This window comes from Microchirus variegatus (assembly GCF_963457635.1).
Source record: "Microchirus variegatus genome assembly, chromosome: 4".
Taxonomy (NCBI): Eukaryota; Metazoa; Chordata; class Actinopteri; order Pleuronectiformes; family Soleidae; genus Microchirus; species Microchirus variegatus.
In genome coordinates this window covers 2,500,811-2,525,173 of record NC_139805.1, presented here as the reverse complement: position 1 = coordinate 2,525,173, position 24,363 = coordinate 2,500,811, and the positions used below count along the sequence as shown (strand labels likewise).

General features: G+C 37.1%; 1 protein-coding gene across 1 annotated transcript in view; it reads left to right on the top strand.

The window, feature by feature from the left end:
• The window catches only part of loxl2a (lysyl oxidase-like 2a), a 76,096-nt gene that overhangs the window by 13,060 nt on the left and 38,673 nt on the right, over window positions 1-24,363 (top strand). The window contains exon 3 of the mRNA XM_083888620.1: window positions 9,311-9,486. Coding sequence (XP_083744746.1) covers window positions 9,311-9,486 — 176 coding nt within the window. The remainder of the gene's footprint in view (window positions 1-9,310; window positions 9,487-24,363) is intronic.

Below are 24,363 nucleotides of genomic sequence, written 5' to 3'. Positions count from 1 at the left end.
ACATTTTGGGCTATAAAAAAAATTCAACATTTTTTTCTGATTCTGGACGACATAGTATAGTATGTCGTTTTTGTCCAATTTTGGACCAAAATGTTTTTTTCAAAAAAATGGTCAGATTTTGAACGAAATAGTGTAGTATGACATTGAGGTCAACGACATAGTGTAGTATGACGTTTTGGTCAAATTTTGGGCTATAAAAAAAATTCAAAAATGTTTTCTGATTCTGGACGACATAGTATAGTATGTCGATTTTGTCCAATTTTGGACCAAAATGTTTTTTTCAAAAAAATGGTCAGATTTTGAACGAAATAGTGTAGTATGACATTGAGGTCAACAACATAGTATAGTATGACGTTTTGGTCAAATTTTGGGCTATAAAAAAAATTCAAAAATGTTTTCTGATTCTGGACGACATAGTATAGTATGTCGTTTTTGTCCAATTTTGGACCAAAATGTTTTATTCATAAAAATGGTAAGTTTTTGTAGGAAATAGTGAGTTATGACATTGAGGTCAACGACATAGTATAGTATGATGTTTTGGTCACATTTTGGGCTATAAAAAAAATTCAACATTTTTTTCTGATTCTGGACGACAGTATAGTATGTCGTTTTTGTCCAATTTTGGACCAAAATGTTTTTTTCAAAAAAATGGTCAGATTTTGAACGAAATAGTGTAGTATGACATTGAGGTCAACAACATAGTATAGTATGACGTTTTGGTCAAATTTTGGGCTATAAAAAAAATTCAAAAATGTTTTCTGATTCTGGACGACATAGTATAGTATGTCGTTTTTGTCCAATTTTGGACCAAAATGTTTTTTTCATAAAAATGGTAAGTTTTTGGAGGAAATAGTGAGTTATGACATTGAGGTCAACGACATAGTATAGTATGATGTTTTGGTCACATTTTGGGCTATAAAAAAAATTCAACATTTTTTTCTGATTCTGGACGACAGTATAGTATGTCGTTTTTGTCCAATTTTGGACCAAAATGTTTTTTTCAAAAAAATGGTCAGATTTTGAACGAAATAGTGTAGTATGACATTGAGGTCAACGACATAGTATAGTATGACGTTTTGGTCAAATTTTGGGCTATAAAAAAAATTCAAAAATGTTTTCTGATTCTGGACGACATAGATAGTATGTTGTTTTTGTCCAATTTTGGACCAAAATGTTTTTTTCATAAAAATGGTAAGTTTTTGGAGGAAATAGTGTAGTATGACATTGAGGTCGACGACATAGTATAATATGACGTTTTGGTCACATTTTGGGCTATAAAAAAAATTCAACATTTTTTTCTGATTCTGGACGACATAGTATAGTATGTCGTTTTTGTCAAATTTTGGCCCAAAATTTTTTTTCCAAAAAAATGGTCAGATTTTGGACGAAATAGTGTAGTATGACATTGAGGTCGACGACATAGTGTAGTATGACGTTTTGGTCACATTTTGGGCTATAAAAAAAAATCAAAAATGTTTTCTGATTCTGGACGACATAGTATAGTATGTCGTTTTTGTCCAATTTTGGACCAAAATGTTTCTTCCATAAAAATGGTAAGTTTTTGGAAGAAATAGTGTAGTATGACATTGAGGTCAACGACATAGTATAGTATGATGTTTTGGTCACATTTTGGGCTATAAAAAAAATTCAACATTTTTTTCTGATTCTGGACGACATAGTATAGTATGTCGTTTTTGTCCAATTTTGGACCAAAATGTTTTTTCAAAAAAATGGTCAGATTTTGAACGAAATAGTGTAGTATGACATTGAGGTCAACGACATAGTATAGTATGACGTTTTGGTCAAATTTTGGGCTATAAAAAAAATTCAAAAATGTTTTCTGATTCTGGACGACATAGTATAGTATGTCGTTTTTGTCCAATTTTGGACCAAAATGTTTTTTTCATAAAAATGGTAAGTTTTTGGAGGAAATAGTGTAGTATGACATTGAGGTCGACGACATAGTATAGTATGACGTTTTTGTCAAATTTTGGGCTATAAAAAAAATTCAAATTTTTTTTCTGATTCTGGACGACATAGTATAGTATGTCGTTTTGTCAAATTTTGGCCCAAAATTTTTTTTCCAAAAAAATGGTCAGATTTTGGACGAAATAGTGTAGTATGACATTGAGGTCGACGACATAGTGTAGTATGACGTTTTGGTCACAATTTGGGCTATAAAAAAAATTCTAAAATGATTTCTGATTCTGGACGACATAGTATAGTATGTCATTTTTGTCCAATTTTGGACCAAAATGTTTTTTCAGTAAAAATGGTAAGTTTTTGGAAGAAATAGTGTAGTATGACATTGAGGTCAACGACATAGTATAGTATGACGTTTTGGTCACATTTTGGGCTATAAAAAAAATTCAACATTTTTTTGTGATTCTGGACGACATAGTATAGTATGACGTTTTTGTCCAATTTTGGACCAAAATGTTTTATTCATAAAAATTGTAAGTTTTTGGAGGAAATAGTGTAGTATGACATTGAGGTCGACAACATAGTATAATATGACGTTTTGGTCACATTTTGGGCTATAAAAAAAATTCAACATTTTTTTCTGATTCTGGACGACATAGTATAGTATGTCGTTTTTGTCCAATTTTGGACCAAACTTTTTTTTTCAAAAAATGGTCAGATTTTGGACGAAATAGTGTAGTATGACATTGAGGTCGACGACATAGTATAGTATGATGTTTTTGTCAAATGCTGGACCAAAAACTTTGGGTAAATTTTTTTTTTCAAATTCTGGATGACATAGTATAGTATGACGTTTTTGTCAAATTTTTTGTCAATTTTTTTTTGTCAAATTTCTTTTTCAAATTTTGGACCAAAAATTGTGTGTCAAATTTTTTTTCAAATTTTGGACGACACATTATTGTATGACGTTTTTGTCAAATTTTGGACCAAAAATTTTGGGTCCATTTTTTTTTCAAATTCTGGATGACATAGTATAGTATGACGTTTTTGTCAAATTTTGGGCTATAAAAAAAATTCTAAAATGTTTTCTGATTCTGGACGACATAGTATAGTATGTCGTTTTTGTCCAATTTTGGACCAAAATGTTTTTTTCATAAAAATGGTAAGTTTTTGGAGGAAATAGTGTAGTATGACATTGAGGTCGACGACATAGTATAGTATGACGTTTTTGTCAAATTTTGGGCTATAAAAAAAATTCAAATTTTTTTTCTGATTCTGGACGACATAGTATAGTATGTCGTTTTGTCAAATTTTGGCCCAAAATTTTTTTTCCAAAAAAATGGTCAGATTTTGGACGAAATAGTGTAGTATGACATTGAGGTCGACGACATAGTGTAGTATGACGTTTTGTTCACAATTTGGGCTATAAAAAAAATTCAAAAATGTTTTCTGATTCTGGACGACATAGTATAGTATGTCGTTTTTGTCCAATTTTGGACCAAAATGTTTTTTCCATAAAAATGGTAAGTTTTTGGAGGAAATAGTGTAGTATGACATTGAGGTCAACGACATAGTATAGTATGACGTTTTGGTCACATTTTGGACCAAACTTTTTTTTTCAAAAAAATGGTCAGATTTTGGACGAAATAGTGTAGTATGACATTGAGGTCGACGACATAGTATAGTATGATGTTTTGGTCACAATTTGGGCAAAAAAAAAATGTTCCCAAAAAATTCTGATTTTGGACGCGACGCAACGGAGAGGTTTGGTTTCGGAGTTTTTGTTGTGTTATTATTTTTGAAACACCCAGACAACTCACACACACTTATTTGTAGACACATACCTGCAGCGGGATTCGAACCCACGACGTCTTGTGCCGTGATGCAACGTCCTTATCCACTGCACCATCCTCAGAACTGGTGATTCTCCTCACAGGGACAGATAATCACATGAAATAAGTGAACTGATGAAGGATCAATCCATTTGTCCTCGTAATTCTATAGTAGTAGACATAGTATAGTATGTCGTTTTGTCAAATTTTGGACCAACATTTTTTTTTCCAAAAAATGGTCCGATTTTGAACGAAATAGTGTAGTATGACATTGAGGTCGACGACATAGTGTAGTATGACGTTTTGGTCACATTTTGGGCTATAAAAAAAATTCAACTTTTTTTTCTGATTCTGGACGACATAGTATAGTATGTCGTTTTTGTGCAATTTTGGACCAAAATGTTTTATTCATAAAAATGGTAAGTTTTTGGAGGAAATAGTGTAGTATGACATTGAGGTCGACAACATAGTATAGTATGACGTTTTGGTCACATTTTGGGCTAAAAAAAAATTCAGATTTTGGATGACAGTATAGTATGACATTTTGGTCAAATTTTTATAACATATTTTCAAAAGATTCAAGTTAGCTCCTTCAAGGCTAGCTCTTTCCCCCCAGGTTTGTAGAGTTGTTGATGACGTAGTTGGAATCCTCTTTGAAATTGAAATGACCGAACGAACGCACGCGACGCAACGGAGAGGTTTGGTTTCGGAAGTTTTTGTTGTGTTATTGTGGTTTAGTTTTGTTGTTTTTGAAACACCCAGACAACTCACGCACACTTATTCGTGGACACATACCTGCAGCGGGATTCGAACCCATGACGTCTTGAGCCATGATGCAACGTCCTTATCCACTGCACCATCTTCAGCACTGGTGATTCTCCTCACAGGGACAGATGATCACATGAAATAAGTGAACTGATGAAGGATCAAACCATTTGTCCTCGTAATTCTATAGTAGTAGACATAGTATAGTATGTCGTTTTGTCCAATTTTGGACCAAAATGTTTTTTTCATAAAAATGGTAAGTTTTTGGAGGAAATAGTGTAGTATGACATTGAGGTCGACGACATAGTATAGTATGACGTTTTTGTCAAATTTTGGGCTATAAAAAAAATTCAAATTTTTTTTCTGATTCTGGACGACATAGTATAGTATGTCGTTTTGTCAAATTTTGGCCCAAAATTTTTTTTCCAAAAAAATGGTCAGTTTTTGGAAGAAATAGTGTAGTATGACATTGAGGTCAACGACATAGTATAGTATGACGTTTTGGTCACATTTTGGGCTATAAAAAAAATTCAACATTTTTTTGTGATTCTGGACGACATAGTATAGTATGACGTTTTTGTCCAATTTTGGACCAAAATGTTTTATTCATAAAAATGGTAAGTTTTTGGAGGAAATAGTGTAGTATGACATTGAGGTCGACAACATAGTATAGTATGACGTTTTGGTCACATTTTGGGCTATAAAAAAAATTCAACATTTTTTTCTGATTCTGGACGACATAGTATAGTATGTCGTTTTTGTCCAATTTTGGACTAAACTTTTTTTTTCAAAAAATGGACAGATTTTGGACGAAATAGTGTAGTATGACATTGAGGTCGACGACATAGTATAGTATGATGTTTTTGTCAAATGTTGGACCAAAAACTTTGGGTAAATTTTTTTTTTCAAATTCTGGATGACATAGTATAGTATGACGTTTTTGTCAAATTTTTTGTCAATTTTTTTTTGTCAAATTTCTTTTTCAAATTTTGGACCAAAAATTTTGTGTCAAATTTTTTTTCAAATTTTGGACGACACATTATAGTATGACGTTTTTGTCAAATTTTGGACCAAAAATTTTGGGTCCATTTTTTTTTTCAAATTCTGGATGACATAGTATGGTATGACATTTTTTGTCAAATTTTGGGCTATAAAAAAAATTCAAAAATGTTTTCTGATTCTGGACGACATAGTATAGTATGTCGTTTTTGTCCAATTTTGGACCAAAATGTTTTTTTCATAAAAATGGTAAGTTTTTGGAGGAAATAGTGTAGTATGACATTGAGGTCGACAACATAGTATAGTATGACGTTTTGGTCACATTTTTGGGCTATAAAAAAAATTCAAAATTTTTTTCTGATTCTGGACGACATAGTAAATATGGTGTTTTTGTCCAATTTTGGACCAAACTTTTTTTTTCAAAAAAATGGTCAGATTTTGAACGAAATAGTGTAGTATGACATTGAGGTCAACGACATAGTATAGTATGACGTTTTAGTCACATTTTGGGCTATAAAAAAAATGAAAAAATGTTTTCTGATTCCGGACGACATAGTATAGTATGTCGTTTTTTCCAATTTTGGACCAAAATGTTTTTTTCATAAAAATGGTAAGTTTTTGGAGGAAATTGTGTAGTATGACATTGAGGTCGACAACATAGTATAGTATGACGTTTTGGTCACATTTTTGGGCTATAAAAAAAATTCAAAATTTTTTTCTGATTCTGGACGACATAGTATAGTATGCCGTTTTTGTCCAATTTTGGACCAAACTTTTTTTTTCAAAAAAATGGTCAGATTTTGGATGAAATAGTGTAGTATGACATTGAGGTCGACGACATAGTATAGTATGACGTTTTGGTCACAATTTGGGCAAAACATTTTTTTTTCAAAAAAATTCAGATTTTGGACGACATAGTATAGTATGTCGTTTTTGTCAAATTTTGGACCAAAATGTTTTTTTTCAAAAAAATTGTCAGATTTTGAACGAAATAGTGTAGTTTTGGTCACATTTTGGGCTATTAAAAAAAATTCAAAAATGTTTTCTGATTCTGGACGACATAGTATAGTATGTCGTTTTTGTCCAATTTTGGACCAAAATGTTTTTTTCATAAAAATTGTACGTTTTTGGAGGAAATAGTGTAGTATGACATTGAGGTCAACGACATAGTATAGTATGACGTTTTGGTCACATTTTGGGCTATAAAAAAAAATTCAAAAATGTTTTCTGATTCTGGACGACATAGATAGTATGTTGTTTTTGTCCAATTTTGGACCAAAATGTTTTTTTCATAAAAATTGTACGTTTTTGGAGGAAATAGTGTAGTATGACATTGAGGTCAACGACATAGTATAGTATGACGTTTTGGTCACATTTTGGGCTATAAAAAAAATTCAACATTTTTTTCTGAATCTGGACGACATAGTATAGTATGTCGTTTTTGTCCAATTTTGGACCAAACTTTTTTCAAAAAAAAATGGTCAGATTTTGGACGAAATAGTGAAGTATGACATTGAGGTCGACGACATAGTATAGTATGACGTTTTGGTCACATATTGGGCTTTAAAAAAAATTCAAAAATGATTTCTGATTCTGGACGACATAGAATAGTATGTCGTTTTTGTCCAATTTTGGACCAAAATGTTTTATTCATAAAAATGGTAAGTTTTTGGAGGAAATAGTGTAGTATGACATTGAGGTCAACAACATAGTATAGTATGACGTTTTGGTCACATTTTGGGCCAAACTTTTTTCTTCAAAAAAATGGTCAGATTTTGGACGACATAGTATAGTATGACGTTTTGGTCACAATTTGGGCAAAAAAAATGTTTTTCCAAAAAATTCAGATATTGGACGCGACGCAACAGAGAGGTTTGGTTTCTGAAGTTTTTGTTGTGTTATTTTGGTTTAGTTTTGTTGTTATTGAAACACCCAGACAACTCACACACACTTATTCGTAGACACATACCTGCAGCGGGATTCCAACCCACGACGTCTTGAGCCATGATGCAACGTCCTTATCCACTGCACAATCTTCAGCATTGTCCTTGTAATTCTATAGTAGTAGACATAGTATAGTATGTCGTTTTTGTCAAATTTTGGACCAACATTTTTTTTTCAAAAAAATGGTCCGATTTTGGACGAAATAGTGTAGTATGACATTGAGGTCGACGACATAGTATAGTATGACGTTTTGGTCACAATTTGGGCAAAACATTTTTTTTTCAAAAAAATTCCGATTCTGGACGACATAGTATAGTATGTCGTTTTTGTCAAATTTTGGACCAAACTATTTTTTTTCAAAATAAATGGTCAGATTTTGAACGAAATAGTGTAGTATGACATTGAGGTCGACGACATAGTATAGTATGACGTTTTGGTCACATTTTGGGCTATAAAAAAAATTCAAAAATGTTTTCTGATTCTGGACGACATAGTATAGTATGTCGTTTTTGTCCAATTTTGGACCAAAATGTTTTTTTCATAAAAATGGTAAGTTTTTGGAGGAAATAGTGTAGTATGACATTGAGGTCGACAACATAGTGTAGTATGACGTTTTGGTCACATTTTGGGCTATAAAAAAAATTCAACACTTTTTTCTGATTGAAATTCTGGATGACATAGTATAGTATGACGTTTTTGTCAAATATTTGGTAAAAAATTTTTTGTAAAATTTGTTTTACAAATTTTGAACGACATATTATAGTATGACATTTTTATCAAATTTTGGACCAAAAATTTTGGGTCAATTTCTTTTTTTCTAATTTTGGACCAAATTATTTTTTTCAAATTTTGGACCAAATTTTTTTTTTCTAATTTGTTTTCAAATTTTGGACGACATATCAGTGACAAAGTTGAAGTAGTGTCGGGGCAAACCATCAAACTGAACTGGTTATGTTTTGTAAAGAAGAATGGTCCAAAATACCTTCCAGACTCTAATTGGAAGCTATGGGAAGCGTTTAGAGGCTGTTATTTCTGCAAAAGGAGGATGCACAAATATTTTCTTTTGTGGTGCCTAAACTTATGCACAGGCCTAATTTTGTTTAAATAATTCTTGCAGACTTTCTGTAAATCATATAAACTTTATTTCACGTCTCAATTATCACTGTGTTTGTCTCCTATATGATATATTTAACCGAATGATAACAGAATAACCCCCACCCCCCTATATTTTCTTTAAGGTTATTTCATTTCAAATCTTAAGAGGATATTATGTCCAGATTTTCATGTATTGTATATGTATTGTTCTGTGTAGTAGTGTAGCTCACAACAATAGTATCTGTGCTCACACAGAGCAGGGTGTGGTTTCACTGACAGCTTAGACCAGGAGGGGGTTGTTCTATGTAAATGTGATGATTCTGTCTCTTTGCTCTCAGAAGGTGTAAATCTTTGAGGCTAAAATTCTCCCGATTTGCATGTGTTAGACATTGTTGGAAAGCTAAGAAATCACACTTACGGAATCTGTAAATAACTCCAAATGTCCCTTGGTAGACTTGTGACCGGTTTTGCCATGGCTGGACACATATTCTTCACAAATGATCACACAAGATGACATCTTTTAATTGATCATTTTGTTTGACGAATAGTCGAAAATATGAATATTACAAAATGTTCAGGATTCAAGGTCAGGATTGTTGCAGCAACTGTTCATGTATGTAGTTAAATCATTCAGAAGTTCTTAGTAGCTGCAAGTTCATATTTCAAATCTTGTTGAGTCTACCACTATAAAAACGTTTACTGCATCAGAACATGTGTCCACCCACACATAACTTTGCTTCTGTCTGCTCCAGGCCGTATCTGGCTAGACAATGTGCACTGCACCGGGGGAGAAAAGAGCCTGGCTCAGTGCGAGTCCAACGGTTTCGGCGTGTCCGACTGCAAACACTCAGAAGACGTCGGGGTGGTGTGTAACCAGAAGCGCATTCCAGGCTTCAAGTTCATCCGGAACCAGGATAATAGCATCGAGGTTGGTGCAACATGGAGCAACACACACTAACTAATGTGAGCACAGACGGGTATCACGTGATCATATAACTGATAGCACTCAAGTCACATCCACACATGGTTCCAGTGGACATAATGTGACAGATGTTCACAATAAGTCATAGAACACACTGATGATGAAAGGAGAATTTAATCATCCCTCCAAATGCTGCCATGTTTCCAGATTATCTGTCTGTCACAATAAAAAGGAAAACACTATTTTGCTGCATCAAAACATAGTCATCAAATGACGCAACATGTCAAAAACCTTTCATGCACAGCAATATTTATCATCCATTTATCTTCTATATGCTAAGTAACTTTCACACCCTTCATCCAACCAGATCAACAATCTAATCAAATATTTTTTCATGTTCTTAGTAACTATAAGTTCATATCATATTAGTTATTGCTCCACGAAGTCTGTCTTAAGTTGTCAAGATGAGTAATATTTGAGGTGGTTGAATGGAAGCATATTATAGTACGTAACCCTGACCAATTAAAACAATGTAGCTTACACACACACCCATACACATGTTCATGCATTCAATGTGGACTTGGTGCTGTATGCATACACAAACAAACATTCATCACTGTTATTTCTTATGCAGTTTATGATGGAATTCATCAATTATTCCCACTTTGACATTCTTGAAACGGTTTTTCACCTCAGTTATAATGTTTTTGTTTTTGGGAAATATAATCAGGTCGATGAAGTAAAAGCACTGGTGTAAACAATCAAGCGAGTGACGGTGCACTTCCTGCCTATTTTCACGGAGCATATGTGGCTCACTGAATATACAGTAGACATCAGGACTGAACCTTTGTTTATGTCAGTAAAGCTAACATTGCGTTTGTCCGTTAAGCTGGTGGTGAGTTGTACAAGTTACTCACATTCTGATTGAAATCACTTCCTTAGGTTGCTATAACATGCTATACTCAATTTGTCAAGAAAAAAAAAATCTTATTTTGGACGACATAGTATAGTATGACTTTTTTTTCAAATTTTGGACCCATTTTTTTTTCAAATTTTGGACCAAATTTTTTTTTTCTAATTTGTTTTCAAATTTTGGACGACATATTATAGTATGACGTTTTTGTCAAATATTGGACCAAAAACGTTGGGTCAATTTTTTTTTTCAAATTCTGGATGACATAGAATAGTATGACGTTTTTGTCAAATTTTGGGTCAATTTTTTTTTGTCAAATTTATTTTTCAAATTTTGGACCAAAAATTTTGGGTCAAATTTTTTTTGTCAAATTTATTTTTAAAATTTTGGACCAAAAATTTTGCGTCAATTTTTTTTTCACATTTTGGACATAGTATAGTATGACGTTTTTGTAAAATTTTGGACCAAAAATGAAACAAACATTCATCACTGTTAGTTCTTATGCAGTTTATGATGGAATTCATCAATTATTCCCACTTTGACATTCTTGAAACGGTTTTTCACCTCAGTTATAATGTGTTGTTTTTTGGGAAATATAATCAGGTCGACGAAGTAAAAGCACTGGTGTAAACAATCAAGCGAGTGACGGTGACACTTCCTGCCTATTTTCACGGAGCATATGTGGCTCACTGAATATACAGTAGACATCGGGACTGAACCTTTGTTTTTGTCAGTAAAGCTAACATTGCGTTTGTCCATTAAGCTGGTGGTGAGTTGTACAAGTTACTCACATTCTGATTGAAATCACTTCCTTAGGTTGCTATAACATGCTATACTCAATTTGTCAAGAAAAAAAAATCTAATTTTGGACGACATAGTATAGTATGACTTTTTTTTCAAATTTTGGACCGATTTTTTTTTCAAATTTTGGACCAAATTTTTTTTTTCAAATTTTGGACCAAATTTTTTTTTTCAAATTTTGGACCAAATTTTTTTTTTCTAATTTGTTTTCAAATTTTGGACGACATATTATAGTATGACGTTTTTGTCAAATATTGGACCAAAAACGTTGGGTCAATTTTTTTTTTCAAATTCTGGATGACATAGAATAGTATGACGTTTTTGTCAAATTTTGGGTCAAATTTTTTTTGTCAAATTTATTTTTCAAATTTTGGACCAAAAATTTTGGGTCAAATTTTTTTTGTCAAATTTATTTTTAAAATTTTGGACCAAAAATTTTGCGTCAATTTTTTTTTCACATTTTGGACATAGTATAGTATGACGTTTTTGTAAAATTTTGGACCAAAAATGAAACAAACATTCATCACTGTTAGTTCTTATGCAGTTTATGATGGAATTCATCAATTATTCCCACTTTTACATTCTTGAAACGGTTTTTCACCTCAGTTATAATGTGTTGTTTTTTGGGAAATATAATCAGGTCGACGAAGTAAAAGCACTGGTGTAAACAAACAAGCGAGTGACGGTGCACTTCCTGCCTATGATCACGGAGCATATGTGGCTCACTGAATATACAGTAGACATCGGGACTGAACCTTTGTTTATGTCAGTAAAGCTAACATTGCGTTTGTCCATTAAAGGGTTACTTCACCGATTTGAATGTGGCTTTGTGTTGCTAGAATAGCAGTAGTATTTTTTAAGAAAATGTGCTTCCCTCCCTCAGTTTTTCCCTGACTTGTAAAAAAATCAGTTTTCCCTTATCCAAATTTGCCCGACTGTGAGTCAAATGACGCGTTTTTGCATCATTTGACTCACAGTAGGGCAAATTTTGAAAATGGAAAACTGATTTGTTTTTTTACAACTCAGTGAAAAACTGAGGGAGGGAAGCACATTTTATTAAAGGGACACTGTGTAGTATTTATGGGTTTATATAACCCAAAATCCACTCTTTTATACATATTATGTGCTCCTGCATTGTCTAATAGTTTTTGTTTCATTTTTGTAGTGTTTCAAAAAGTAATGTAAAATAACATGGTCGCGGGCCGCGGTTGCATAGCCACTGTTCGCAGAGAGACGCCATGTTTCTACGGGAGCCTGTAAGGACAAACGCGAGAGAACAAATCAAGCGTCTCTTTACTTGTAGCTGAAGTCCCGCCTCCTCTCTCTCTGCTTCGTCTGCTACGGCCGCGGTAGCTCCGCCCTCTCCCTCGCCTCACGAACCTCATCTGCTGACACGGAGAAAGACGACAAGGACGACATTTGACCGGCTGAGGATACCGTAGCGCTCAGGGAAGGGAGGGGGTGAGCAGAGGAGCAGTTCTTTGTTGTAAATTTCAGCCTCTCCTCTAGAGGGCACTATAAACTACTTACTTCACCTTTAAATACGATACATAATCTAGCGATACAAAGCCACATGCAAATTGGTGAAGTATCCCTTTAAGCTGGTGGTGAGTTGTACAAGTTACTCACATTCTGTCACCACTAAAAAGGGCCTTTTGAGGGTTAAGACTTGGGTTTAGGGTAGTGCTGTGGTTAGGCATTGAGATGTGATGGTTAAGGTTAGAATGAGGGGCTATTCAAAATTTGAATTCAGTAGTAGATGGGCTGATTTTTATCACAACATGTATCGTTTCAATACTTTACACTGTAAACTGTAAAGATTTGCATCAGGGTCAACATTACTAGATACACAACATACACCGGTTTGAACTGAAAAGAGGGTTTTAGAGGTTTTAGTTAAACTGTCTCATTTTGGCAGACATTGTGATTTTGTTTTATCCACTCGACCCCTTTTTCACTGACTCGTTTGATCATTTAAATTAGTTAAGATAACTTCACTACTTTGCTGCATCAGGGCAAAGTCATTAGTGCATATAATGGTGGCGTGGACAGCTCAAGTATAATATGTCATTATTTGCAGACTAATTGATTGCAGTTTGAAGATTTGTGGACGGTGTCCTTTGTTTGTAAAGAGTCCCAGCTGTGTGCATTTGCTTATTACAATGTTTTTAATGTCACATCATCAACAACAGGGATTCTAATTGATTAAATATGTGCCCATTGGAATCAAAATGTTTGGGGGGGGATCAGGCTCAGTCTGAAAAATAACATCTTAACATAATAAACGTGTTATTAACACGCAAGAAAGTGTCTGCTTTAGACTTGTGTATCAATTTCTTATTAACCAAAGTAAGTTATTAGTTGGTGAAACTGGATCCAGAATCCCAGAATCTGTACGATTAAATGTTAATTTAAAAAGTGTCTGGCCAAAACGAGACAGCAGTTTTTTTCCCCCTGCAGGTAGTTTACATCTGCAATGACATCAGGCCAAGGAAGTAATCCATTAGTCAGCAAATAATAACACATGATACTTGAGCTGACCACGCCACCGTTATATGCACTGATGACATTGCCAGGCTGCTGTGAGTGTCTCCCTGCACCTCACCAGACCCTCCTCCTCTCTGCAGCCTGGGAAACTTTGGCGATGACTCAGAGAGGGGGGACGACCATCCTGTCTAGCTGTAGAGAGAACGCCTCTGCACCGGATGGAAAGTCTGTGTAGGATCGTGTGTGTGACTGTGTGAGAGAGAGAGAGATGAAGGCATTCCTTCTGCTTGTCTGAGGACAAGTTATTACAAACTCTTTATGAACTGTTTCCAGACTGATACAGATGAGACAGTGTTTCATTGGCAACTTAAAAAACAGTTGATGTCATCGCTTTAACCGCCTTCATTTAGATCAAGTTTTTGTCCATTCATACTTGATGTTGGGTAGCATCAACTATACACCCTCTACTGTGTTTTAGTGTGTTCATTTAAAGCGGAAATAGACCGGAAGTTCTTATAATCACTGTTTTTTTGGTGTGTATCTGCGTCATTACCTTGTTTATGAAGCCCTGACGGTTCGAAACAAACAGTTCAGCCATTGCTCAGAACGTTGTGTTTTATTGTAATCTCGGGGCTCAACGAGATCACTGAAAATCCCGTAATAGTTACGTAAGCGGCGGTTCTCCTGAACAACCGATCGTCCTGCTCCGGGCACTAGTCCGGGCACATCCGGTTACGTACATTGAACCGCAGAAGAAGAATAACGTCCGTTGTGGAGGTGTTTCACGAGCGACAGTGTCTTCTGACTCTGGGTCTGACTCTGGTTTAAAGTCATAAAAGGGACTGTGGTGGGGAGTCATGAAGAAGCTATTTTTAAACACTGTTAAAACAATGTTTTGATAATGAGGAGCAGTGCATCCGCCGTTCCAGAGGGGGGCGCTGCGTTTCTGAGAACGGATGTGCTGGATAGTACTGGCCAATCACAAGACTCTGTCTTCTGGGGGTGAAAGTTCACTCTGCAATCTCGCAGCAGAAAAACACTGTCAGAAAAGAGGATTTCTATCGGCTAGTTTACAGCAACTAGGAGGTTTTTGACCATAAAAACAAGTTAATATATGTAAGTAGACCTCCATAACTAACATTTATGTGCAACAGGACCACTCTATGTGACCTTTAACACGATAAGCCTGATTAGATCAGTTAAAGCAGCAGTTTGTCACTTTCAGTGGTTGCTATTTCTTCCTCTGTTTGGTCTTTGTTACTGAAATGATGTATGCTGCATGCGTCACCTGAAAATGTGGAACAAAGCTACAAGACCTGACTGAGGGAGTGTTTGTGTGTATGCACCAGCAGTGCGGGGGTGAGTGGGGACCACAAGCGTATCCCTCTTTTGTTTTCAGTCATCCCTATTTTTGAATTGAATTGAGCTGAGGTGTGGTCTGACATTGTTGGCGTATTGTTATCTTGAGGCAGCAGAAAGCCACAGCACCAAAACATTCAGTCTAAAATCAATGGCACAACATTTTCATGCTTATTTAAATGGTAGTAAGACGTGCCTACATCTAAATTGTGCACTTGTATACAAAAGTCACAAGGAGGATTTTAATTTGTGAGGTGTAGCATGGGATTTGTGTAGCTGTAATATGTAAGAATTTGTGTAGTAACCTCTGTGTTGTATTTACACGGTAGGGAAAAAAATCTGTGACTTCAAATGTTATGATACACACAGTTACATTTAAAGGCGCCGCCTGTAACAATGTGGCCAAAAACGGTTACTACACTCAAAATCAAAACACTGCGGCGAGTCGTATCCGCCTCCCACTCCACCCCTCTCTACCAGAGTCGAGGTTGCCAGATCGGTTGACATGTAACTCCGTCAGCAACGAGCGAGGAGCGAGTGTTTTATCATAAATTAGTGGCTCTAAAGCCCAATTTATACTCCTGCGTAAAGTGCTCTGCGTAGGCTACGCAGAGTCCTCTGCGTCGGCGCAGAACCTGTCGAAGAGCCTCTGCGTCGTCTCCGGCTGCACGGAATATTTTTTAAGTGTCCGTCACTCCGTCAAGGGACAACGGAGACGGCAAGAGCTGCGATTGGTCCTCAGGACAGGCCGAGCGAAGCTGCTCTGTGCCGGCTCACAGTGAGCACCGAGCGTCCACAGACGTGTTTATAGTTCTCCCGAACTATAAACACGTCATATCTTAACACACACAGCACATGTTTAGACTCTAAATGGCCAATTTCTCGCCTCAAATTATCTTAAAACTGCGTTCCGGGACACAGAAAAGTGACAAACGGCCACTGTTTCAACAACAACAGTCTTTCTCCCTCGGACGCCATTGCTCACTGTAGCCAAATGCAGAACAACCTTTCGCAGCGACCCCTACTGATCGGGCAGGGAAATTGCAGCGCCTATCCGTCACCACGACGCAGACGTATAAAGGCTCGAGTGGTCTACGTGGTGACGCAGACGGATAACGCATTACGCAGTCGGAGAAGTATAATGTGGCCTTAAGACACACAATTCTGTTCTCTCAGTAAAGATCAAGATGTATAATCATTTATGGTAACATTAGCTGTTGACTAGGGATGGATATATCAGATGGAATAACTTTATGCATGATATTTGACAGACCTGTCCTTCATTTTTGCCTTCCCTTTTACAATGTTATATAGCAGGGCTGCCAACTTCTGACAAAAACTTAGAGTGAGACATCGTGGCATGCGGGGCAAATTACCACCACACACCCAATATATTTATGCTTTATACAATAATAAGGTAAATAATGTTGACACTGTCTAGAATCAATCCTACGACCTTCCCGACACAAATCCACCTATTTAACCACTCGGCTACCGCTGTTTTTCTTTCAGTTTATGTCGGGAGAAGACCATTAGGTTAGATTAGAAAGAGACTAAAAGACGCATCTCTGTGTCATCTGAACTGCCGCCGCAGCCCGCGGCTGCCATACCCGCTACCAAAATGCCTTCGTACTGTGGTTCTGTCTCGTCTTCACCTCCATTACTAAACTGTTCGACTGCTGCCAAACAATTTTTAGTAGCGCAGCCACAACTCACATGAGACTGTGCATCCCTGTCGCATCACAATCAACTTCTGGCACTTGCTTTCTACTTCAAGTCTGGCTTTGGCACATTTCTTGAAAGTTCATTGAGTTGTTCTCTTTAAATCACTGCTTTGCTGTCGTTGATTTTATTGTACATTTTTTTTTATTTCCTTTCCGTTTTTTTTCACTCACATCTGCACATGGACCACCAAGAAGGTGCACAGGGAGATCTGTATGGAAGTAAATCTGTGCCATCTGAGTTTGAATTCGAATTTCTAACACTGAATTTTTTTGCATCGAAATTAGACTTGAATTTTAAAAACCATCAAATTTCAAGCACTGTTTTTTTTTGCCATTCATTTTTTTTTCAATGTTGAAAAAAATTCAGTTGCAAAAAATTTGATGTCTCAAAAAATTCAGTTGCAAAAAATTTGATTTCTCAAAAAATTCAGTTGCAAAAAATTCACTTGCAAAAATTCAGTCGCAAAAAATTAACTTGCAAAAACATCAGTTAATATTCGGGTCACCAGAGAGAAGCAATCGAATTTTTTGCAACTGAATTTTTTGAGACATCGAATTTTTTGCAACTGAATTTTTTGAGACATCGAATTTTTTGCAACTGAATTTTTTGAGACATCGAATTTTTTGCAACTGAATTTTTTGAGACATCGAATTTTTTGCAACTGAATTTTTTGAGACATCGAATTTTTTGCAACTGAATTTTTTGAGACATCGAATTTTTTGCAACTGAATTTTTTGAGACATCACATTTTTTTACACTGAATTTATTTCAACGTTAAAAAAAAAAATCAATGGCAAAAAAAAACAGTGCTTGAAATTTGATGGTTTTTAAAATTCAAAGTCTAATTTCGATGCAAAAAAAATTCAGTGTTAGAAATTCGAATTCAAACTCAGATGGCACAGATTTACTTCCATAGATCTGTCTCCTCAGTAGAGAATCTTACACTCCTGAATTACATTTCCTAATGTGCCAGACACAGGCACAGGCACAGGCACAGGCACACCAGGCTTTTACATAATCCATCCATTTTCTACTGCTTTACCCTCCACAGGAGGGTCGCGGGGGTGCACTTTATGAATTGAGCAAACAAAAATTAAACTCAGATGTTTATTTTTGCGATATTACGAAAAAGTTCCAGACAGTGACTCCAGGCCCTCCAAGATGCGTTTGCTTCCATCTATCTTGACATAAAACAAATCACTTCCTGTGTGCAGTGCAGGAATGTCAGCGGGTGACACAAGATCTAAACACTGCTATATTGAGAGAAACAGAGAGAGTCATGTGGAGCTGAAAGACTTTTCTGTGTCGTTTTCACACCAAATAGCCCATGAGACTCGGTACGATTGGGGACTACGTTCAATTGGGGGTTGCAACACTCAGCCTGTCGGAGTTTTTGCACTAGAAACAAACCGTACCTTTTGAATAACGTATTCCACTGCTCGCTGCATCAAGAATGACTGAAGGAGAAGACGAGACAAACAATGCACAAGAAAACTTGCTCGTCTGTTGGTTAATGCAGGGCAACTTTTGTTTCCTCCACATAAGAGCAAAACATGGAGCTGCATCAAATCCTATCGGTCTTGGGTTTTTTATTTAGTTTAAAGGTCACATAGAGTGGTCCTGTTGCACATATATGTGAGTTATGGAGGTCTACTTACATATATTAACTTGTTTTTATGGTCAAAATCCTCCTAGTCGATGTAAACGAGCCGATTGAAATCTGTCCTTTTCGAAGCACTTGTCAGTTGCGCTATTTCAGCCATAAATCTCGCCCGAGAAGACAGAGTGGGTTGTGATTGGCCAGCCAGCGTAGAGCCTTCCCACCTTTGTTGTGATTGGCCAGGTATCTGGAAGTGACGTAATCTATCACGTCAGCTCTCAGAAGCGCAGCTCCCCCCTCTGGAACGGTGGATGCACTGCTACTCATTATCAAAACATTGTTTTAACAGTGTTTAAAAATAGCTTCTTCACGACTCCCCGCCGCAGTCCCTTTATGACTTTAAACCGGAGTCAGACCTAGAGTCAGAAGACACTGTCGCTCGTGAAACACCTCCACAACGGACGTTATTCTTCTTCTATGGTTCAATGTATGCAACCGGATGTGCCCGGACTAGTGCCCGGAGCAGGACGATCTGCTGTTCAGGAGAACCGCTGCTTATGTAACTATAACGGGATTTTCAGAGATCTCGTTGAGCCCCGAGATTACAATAAAACACAACGTTCTCAGCAATGGCTGAACTGTTTGTTTCGAACTGTCAGGCTTCATAAACAAGGTAATGACGCAGATACACACCAAAAAAACAGCGATAATAGGAACTTCCGGTCTAGTTCCGCTTTAATGCAAACATACTACACATACACTGCAGCAATGGGCTCAGCCATTTCTCCCTGGCTATTGTTTTGGTTTTGTTTACCCACAATGCCCTGTATTGTAGTCCAGAGTTCGCTCTCTGAGCAACTGAACTTGGGTTGTGAACGCACCCTTAATCAGCGCCACATGTAATGTACATTTGTTGTTTGTTTGCCGTTTTAAAATACTTGTTCTTTCTTTCTCACGCCTAGCTGAGTCATGTGGATGAAGTAGCGGAAGAAACATTTATTTACTGATGACTGGTCATGTTCACGAGCGGCACCCTCTGCTTCCTTATTTATCTTGTGAGTTAAGGGTCTTTGGGGTGTTACTGCAGTTCAGTCCCCCACCCTGTAAATATTTTCTCAGTCTGGCCGAGCCCATACACCTCCACTTGAGCTGATGTCAGCAATGGACAGCACTGTTCCTTCAACCTATTTACTCAATGCATGAATTGACATTCTGTGCTCAACCTGGAATGGTAACACCCAAACCACATGTGTCCAAGTAAAGGGGGCGGCGAAGCAATCAGTATTATCCATATGCATATTTCTTTAACCTTTATAAGGTTGACTTTGTTCTTTCACTTTGAGAAAATGTACATTTAGAAAAGTTACTGAGTATTTTTTAAGCTTTTTTTCTGTGCAGAGCAGGAAGTTGCTCAAACAGTAATTAGGGACCTCGTACACTACAGTGACGAGGAGCCCAGTGATGAAGAGCATAGATTTAAATTGAAATTGTAAAGATTATTATTATAATTATTATTATTTTTCTCTCCAGGGAAACTGGAATTTGACCCCCTAAACGTGCTTCAAAACGAACGAAAATTTGCACGCACATCAGAACTGGCGAAAAATTCTATAAAATAATGGACTTGTGACAAACCGATGCAAAATGGCTCAGTAGCGCCTCCACAGGTCAGGGCCCTATGGAGCTGGAAAAAGTTTAGTTGCGCCAAAGTACTTGAAAATCGGTGGATATATTGCCCCGGCCCCGAGACGAACAAAAACTCCTCTTGACACCGTGACCTCAACTCAACAGGAAGTCCGCCATCTTGGATTTGGCGTTTTCCCGGGCTTTCGCAAGTTTCGTATCTGAGCTTGTTGCTCTGACGCCGTTTATCCTAGGAAGATGAAAAACGCGTCAAACTGTACTAGACCCTTCCACGATCAAACCTTTGGAGAACATTCCGCAGGTTGGAAAGGGCGCGCAAACGGCAGCCATCGGAACTTTGGCGAATTTCGAGGGCTCGCCGCGAAACACGAAACGCAAAATTTCTCGCAAAAGCGATGTCGGCCATCTTGGATGCGTTCTTCTCCCGCGCAAAACTTTGTATGTATCTCCTCCTACAGTTTTGAGAAACCCCTCACATATCTTTATTTTTGTTTTTGCAAGCTACACATCTTGACGCTGTTTGACAATGTATGGGAATATGTGAAGATAACACCATAGCAGCTCACACTGGCAATTTTGGCTTTGACCACAAATGATAGTGCACTGGAAACATCAGTCTGTCATTAATGAAAACTGCAGCTTCCTCTTCCGCAAGTGGTATGTCTAGAATTTGGCCAGTCAATCAAAGAGGTGTTGTCGTATAAGAAAAACAAAGCTTTCAGTGCTGAAAACACACGCTCTGGCTGGTTTGTCCATTCAGGCGGCTTTAGAAACATCATGACGCCTTTGGCAAAAGACACATGTACATTTTTATGTGCATAGGCTTTTGTTTGAAAGCAATGATAGACTCATACAAACATATTTATGGATACATTTCTGCCAATAAACCCTCTTCAGATTGATTTTTATTTGTCAGTGTGAACAATTCTGAGTTTGTTCTAATGTGCATAGAATCCTTGCTTTCTAGTCTGCTCTGTATAAATTTATGAAAGTTACGTCATTTAAAGATAATTATAGGTTCCTGGTCGAGTTTGTTAGAAGTAACTTCCTTGATGTTATTTACTGTGTGTTTTCCAAAAACATGAAATGCTGTGTGCTTTGTGATTGCTACGTAATATATCATCCCCTTTGCCAACGGGAAAACCTCCATTGAAAACTACTAATTGTGCTCATATTTTGTTAATTGTTTTGCAAAGTACAAAGTGTGACTGAGAGATCACCCACTGCTGCATGCAGAGCCTCGTGCGTCATTATAAACAGATTTCTGAAGGGATGAGAAAACATCTGCACAAAGAAGCAGCTGCAGTCGACCACCAGCCCATTCAGTGTGTGTTTACTTCGACCAAACACTTTAGATGTTGAATCAACACGCAGACTTCAAGAAAGCAGTTGTAATAATACAATGCATCAGTTAAAAGTCTTTTGATTCTTTGCGTGGGCAAAGGCTGCACTTCTTTCTCCATGAACTGCGACGGTGTCCCATTTCAGGAATTTCACTTCCTCACATTCTATGCTACACAGCTGAAGGAAACCTGAGACAAAGTTGGACGAGCATCCGACGTGATGTATGCAGGAGGCTTGGGAGGAGAATGAACGAAGGGAGAAAAGGTTGAATCGTGTCAGGACAGGAGGCCTCAGACTTTCTCTCGCTCTCTCTTGTGGATAGATCAGCAGACAGATACACCACATGTTCAACAGCTGCATCCCACTGTTGCCTCAGCGCTTCTCTTAGCCGCACAGTGCCCACACCATTATTATCAGTAGCTGTGGATTATTGTCTGTGCGATATGCAGAGATTTATGGATATGGTTAAGATAAAATGATCATCACACTCATTTTTGTTGTTTCAAACAAGATAGCTTAGCAGCTAGGCCAACACTGTTATGTGTTACACATTAGGCTGATCTGGTTGATAAAAATATATACAGATTCCGATGGTATCTATGCACATTTAATAGCGCCAGCAGCCATTTAGGTTCATATTTAATTAAAGGTCACATAGAGTGGTCCTGTTGCACATAAATGTTAGTTATGGAGGTCTACTTACATATATTAACTTGTTTTTATGGTCAAAAACCTCCTAGTTGCTGTAAACTAGCTGATAGAAATCCTCTTTTCTGACAGTGATTTTCTGCTGCGAGATTTCAGAGTGAACTTTCACCCCCAGAAGACAGAGTCTTGTGATTGGCCAGTACTATCCAGCACATCCGTTCTCAGAAGCGCAGCGCCCCCCTCTGGAACGGCGGATGCACTGCTCCTCATTATCAAAACATTGTTTTAACAGTGTTTAAAAATAGCTTCGTCACGACTCCCCACCACAGTCCCTTTTATGACTTTAAACCGGAGTCAGACCCAGAGTCAGAAGACACTGTTGCTCGTGAAACACCTCCACAACGGACGTTATTCTTCTTCTGCGGTTCAATGTACGCAACCGGATGTGCCCGGACTAGTGCCCGGACTAGTGCCCAGAGCAGGACGATCGGTTGTTCAGGAGAACCGCTGTTTACATAACTATTACGGGATTTTCAGTGATCTCGTTGAGCCCCGAGATTACAATAAAACACAACGTTCTCAGCAATGGCTGAACTGTTTGTTTAGAACCGTCAGGGCTTCATAAACAAGGTAATGACGCAGATACACACCAAAAAAAACAGCGATAATAGGAACTTCCGGTCTAGTTCCGCTTTAATGGAAACGTAAATGAATTAAAATTTGAGACAGGGTCTCAAACTAAAATGATTATTTTCTGGTAATCTCACCATAACTAGTCCAGAGAGTAAAGGTTTTCCCTAAAGAGAGAAAGAAACGGGTGACACTATTGTGAACCTACACTGTGGCTTTACATTTATCTGTATTGAGTTTTACCATGTAGTTCGGGGGGACAGAGCTAGTTCCTCCTGCTATTTAATGGTGCTTTTCCACGACACCGTTCCAGCACGACTCACCTCTGCGTTTTGCTTTTCCATTAGTGAAAGTAAGAGAAGAGTCATGAGCGCGACATCTGACGCATGAATCAAACCGAACAATGCCAAAACTGTAGCTCAGTTAAAAAGACTTAAAAATCCTGAAAACAGAGGAGTCTGGTGTATTTAGCGACAGCACTGCTGAACATAGGCGATTGTGAGCCGCACCACAAACCCTTCCACCATTTCAGTTCAGTCTGTGCTCTGGTCATACTTAACGATTCTGGCAACAAATCCACAAAAGTCTTATGTAGGTAAAATTTAACATGTAAAAATATTAGAAATCAGTTTTCTTCCAAATTCAAAATACTTTTAACTGTTGAAATGTGGGTTTCAATTAGGAAGAGTTATCTCTGAGATTTTATTACCCAATAAATCCATACCAATCATTAATCATCCACTTCAGTGTGTCACCCCGCCCCCCAGTGGCAGTTAACAAAACTGTTCTGCTCCTGCATCTTTGAGTCCGAGCCAACTCCCCCTATAGCCTTTTGCGATTACAATCTGTCTATATATCTACAGTATATCTATATATCTACATCAATCTACTCATATCTATTCATTCATCATTAATAATCACATTTTAAGAAGAAATATCTAACATTGTCAGACACTACAGCATACATGGAGCTTTAATTACAGTAACAAGCGAAATAAGTGGTTTGAATGAAATCCTAACTGGTTTGGTTTCTTTCTTAAATTTGGGCCTGTTTTGCTTTGTTTTAAGGTATATTAGAGTCTGAAACTGGCTAGATTAAGGACCAATTACAATTCCTATCTTAACCCTCAAACTTAACCCTCAAGCTCAACCCTTAATCTTAAGTGGTCCTCAAAACCAAGTGTTGAGGGTTATTTTGTCACTTAGAAATGGGACACCCCTTAAATGCAGATACGTCTTCAGACTGCGGGGGGCAGAATAATGCCAAAGCTGCGTACAGTCTGTCAACTCCAAAAAAGAAGAAGAAGAAGAAGAAGAAGAATGCGTTTACGTCACGATTATTTATTTAGTTAAATAGTTATTAGGTTGTCAGTTAGTTGTAAGATGATACTCATACAAATATTCAGCTGACAGTTACCACACACCACGACTTATTGAAAAGTAAACCATAGCAAACGATCACTTGTCCGCACCGGCCGGCTATTGACAAAAGATCGTAAAATAAAAATAAATGTTACGTAACGATGACGTCAGTAATCCATAATATGGGCCTAAACTAAGATAATACAATGGTTTTCATCATTTTTATATCTCTATTAACAAAAAAAATACTTCATTTGTATCACACTCTCTTCGCTGCGATCGACGCCATCTTTGTTATGTGAAAACACGCAATGCATTCTGGGTAGCCCTTGCTCCCAAGGGTGGTCTCGGGAAAATCTCAATATTGAGG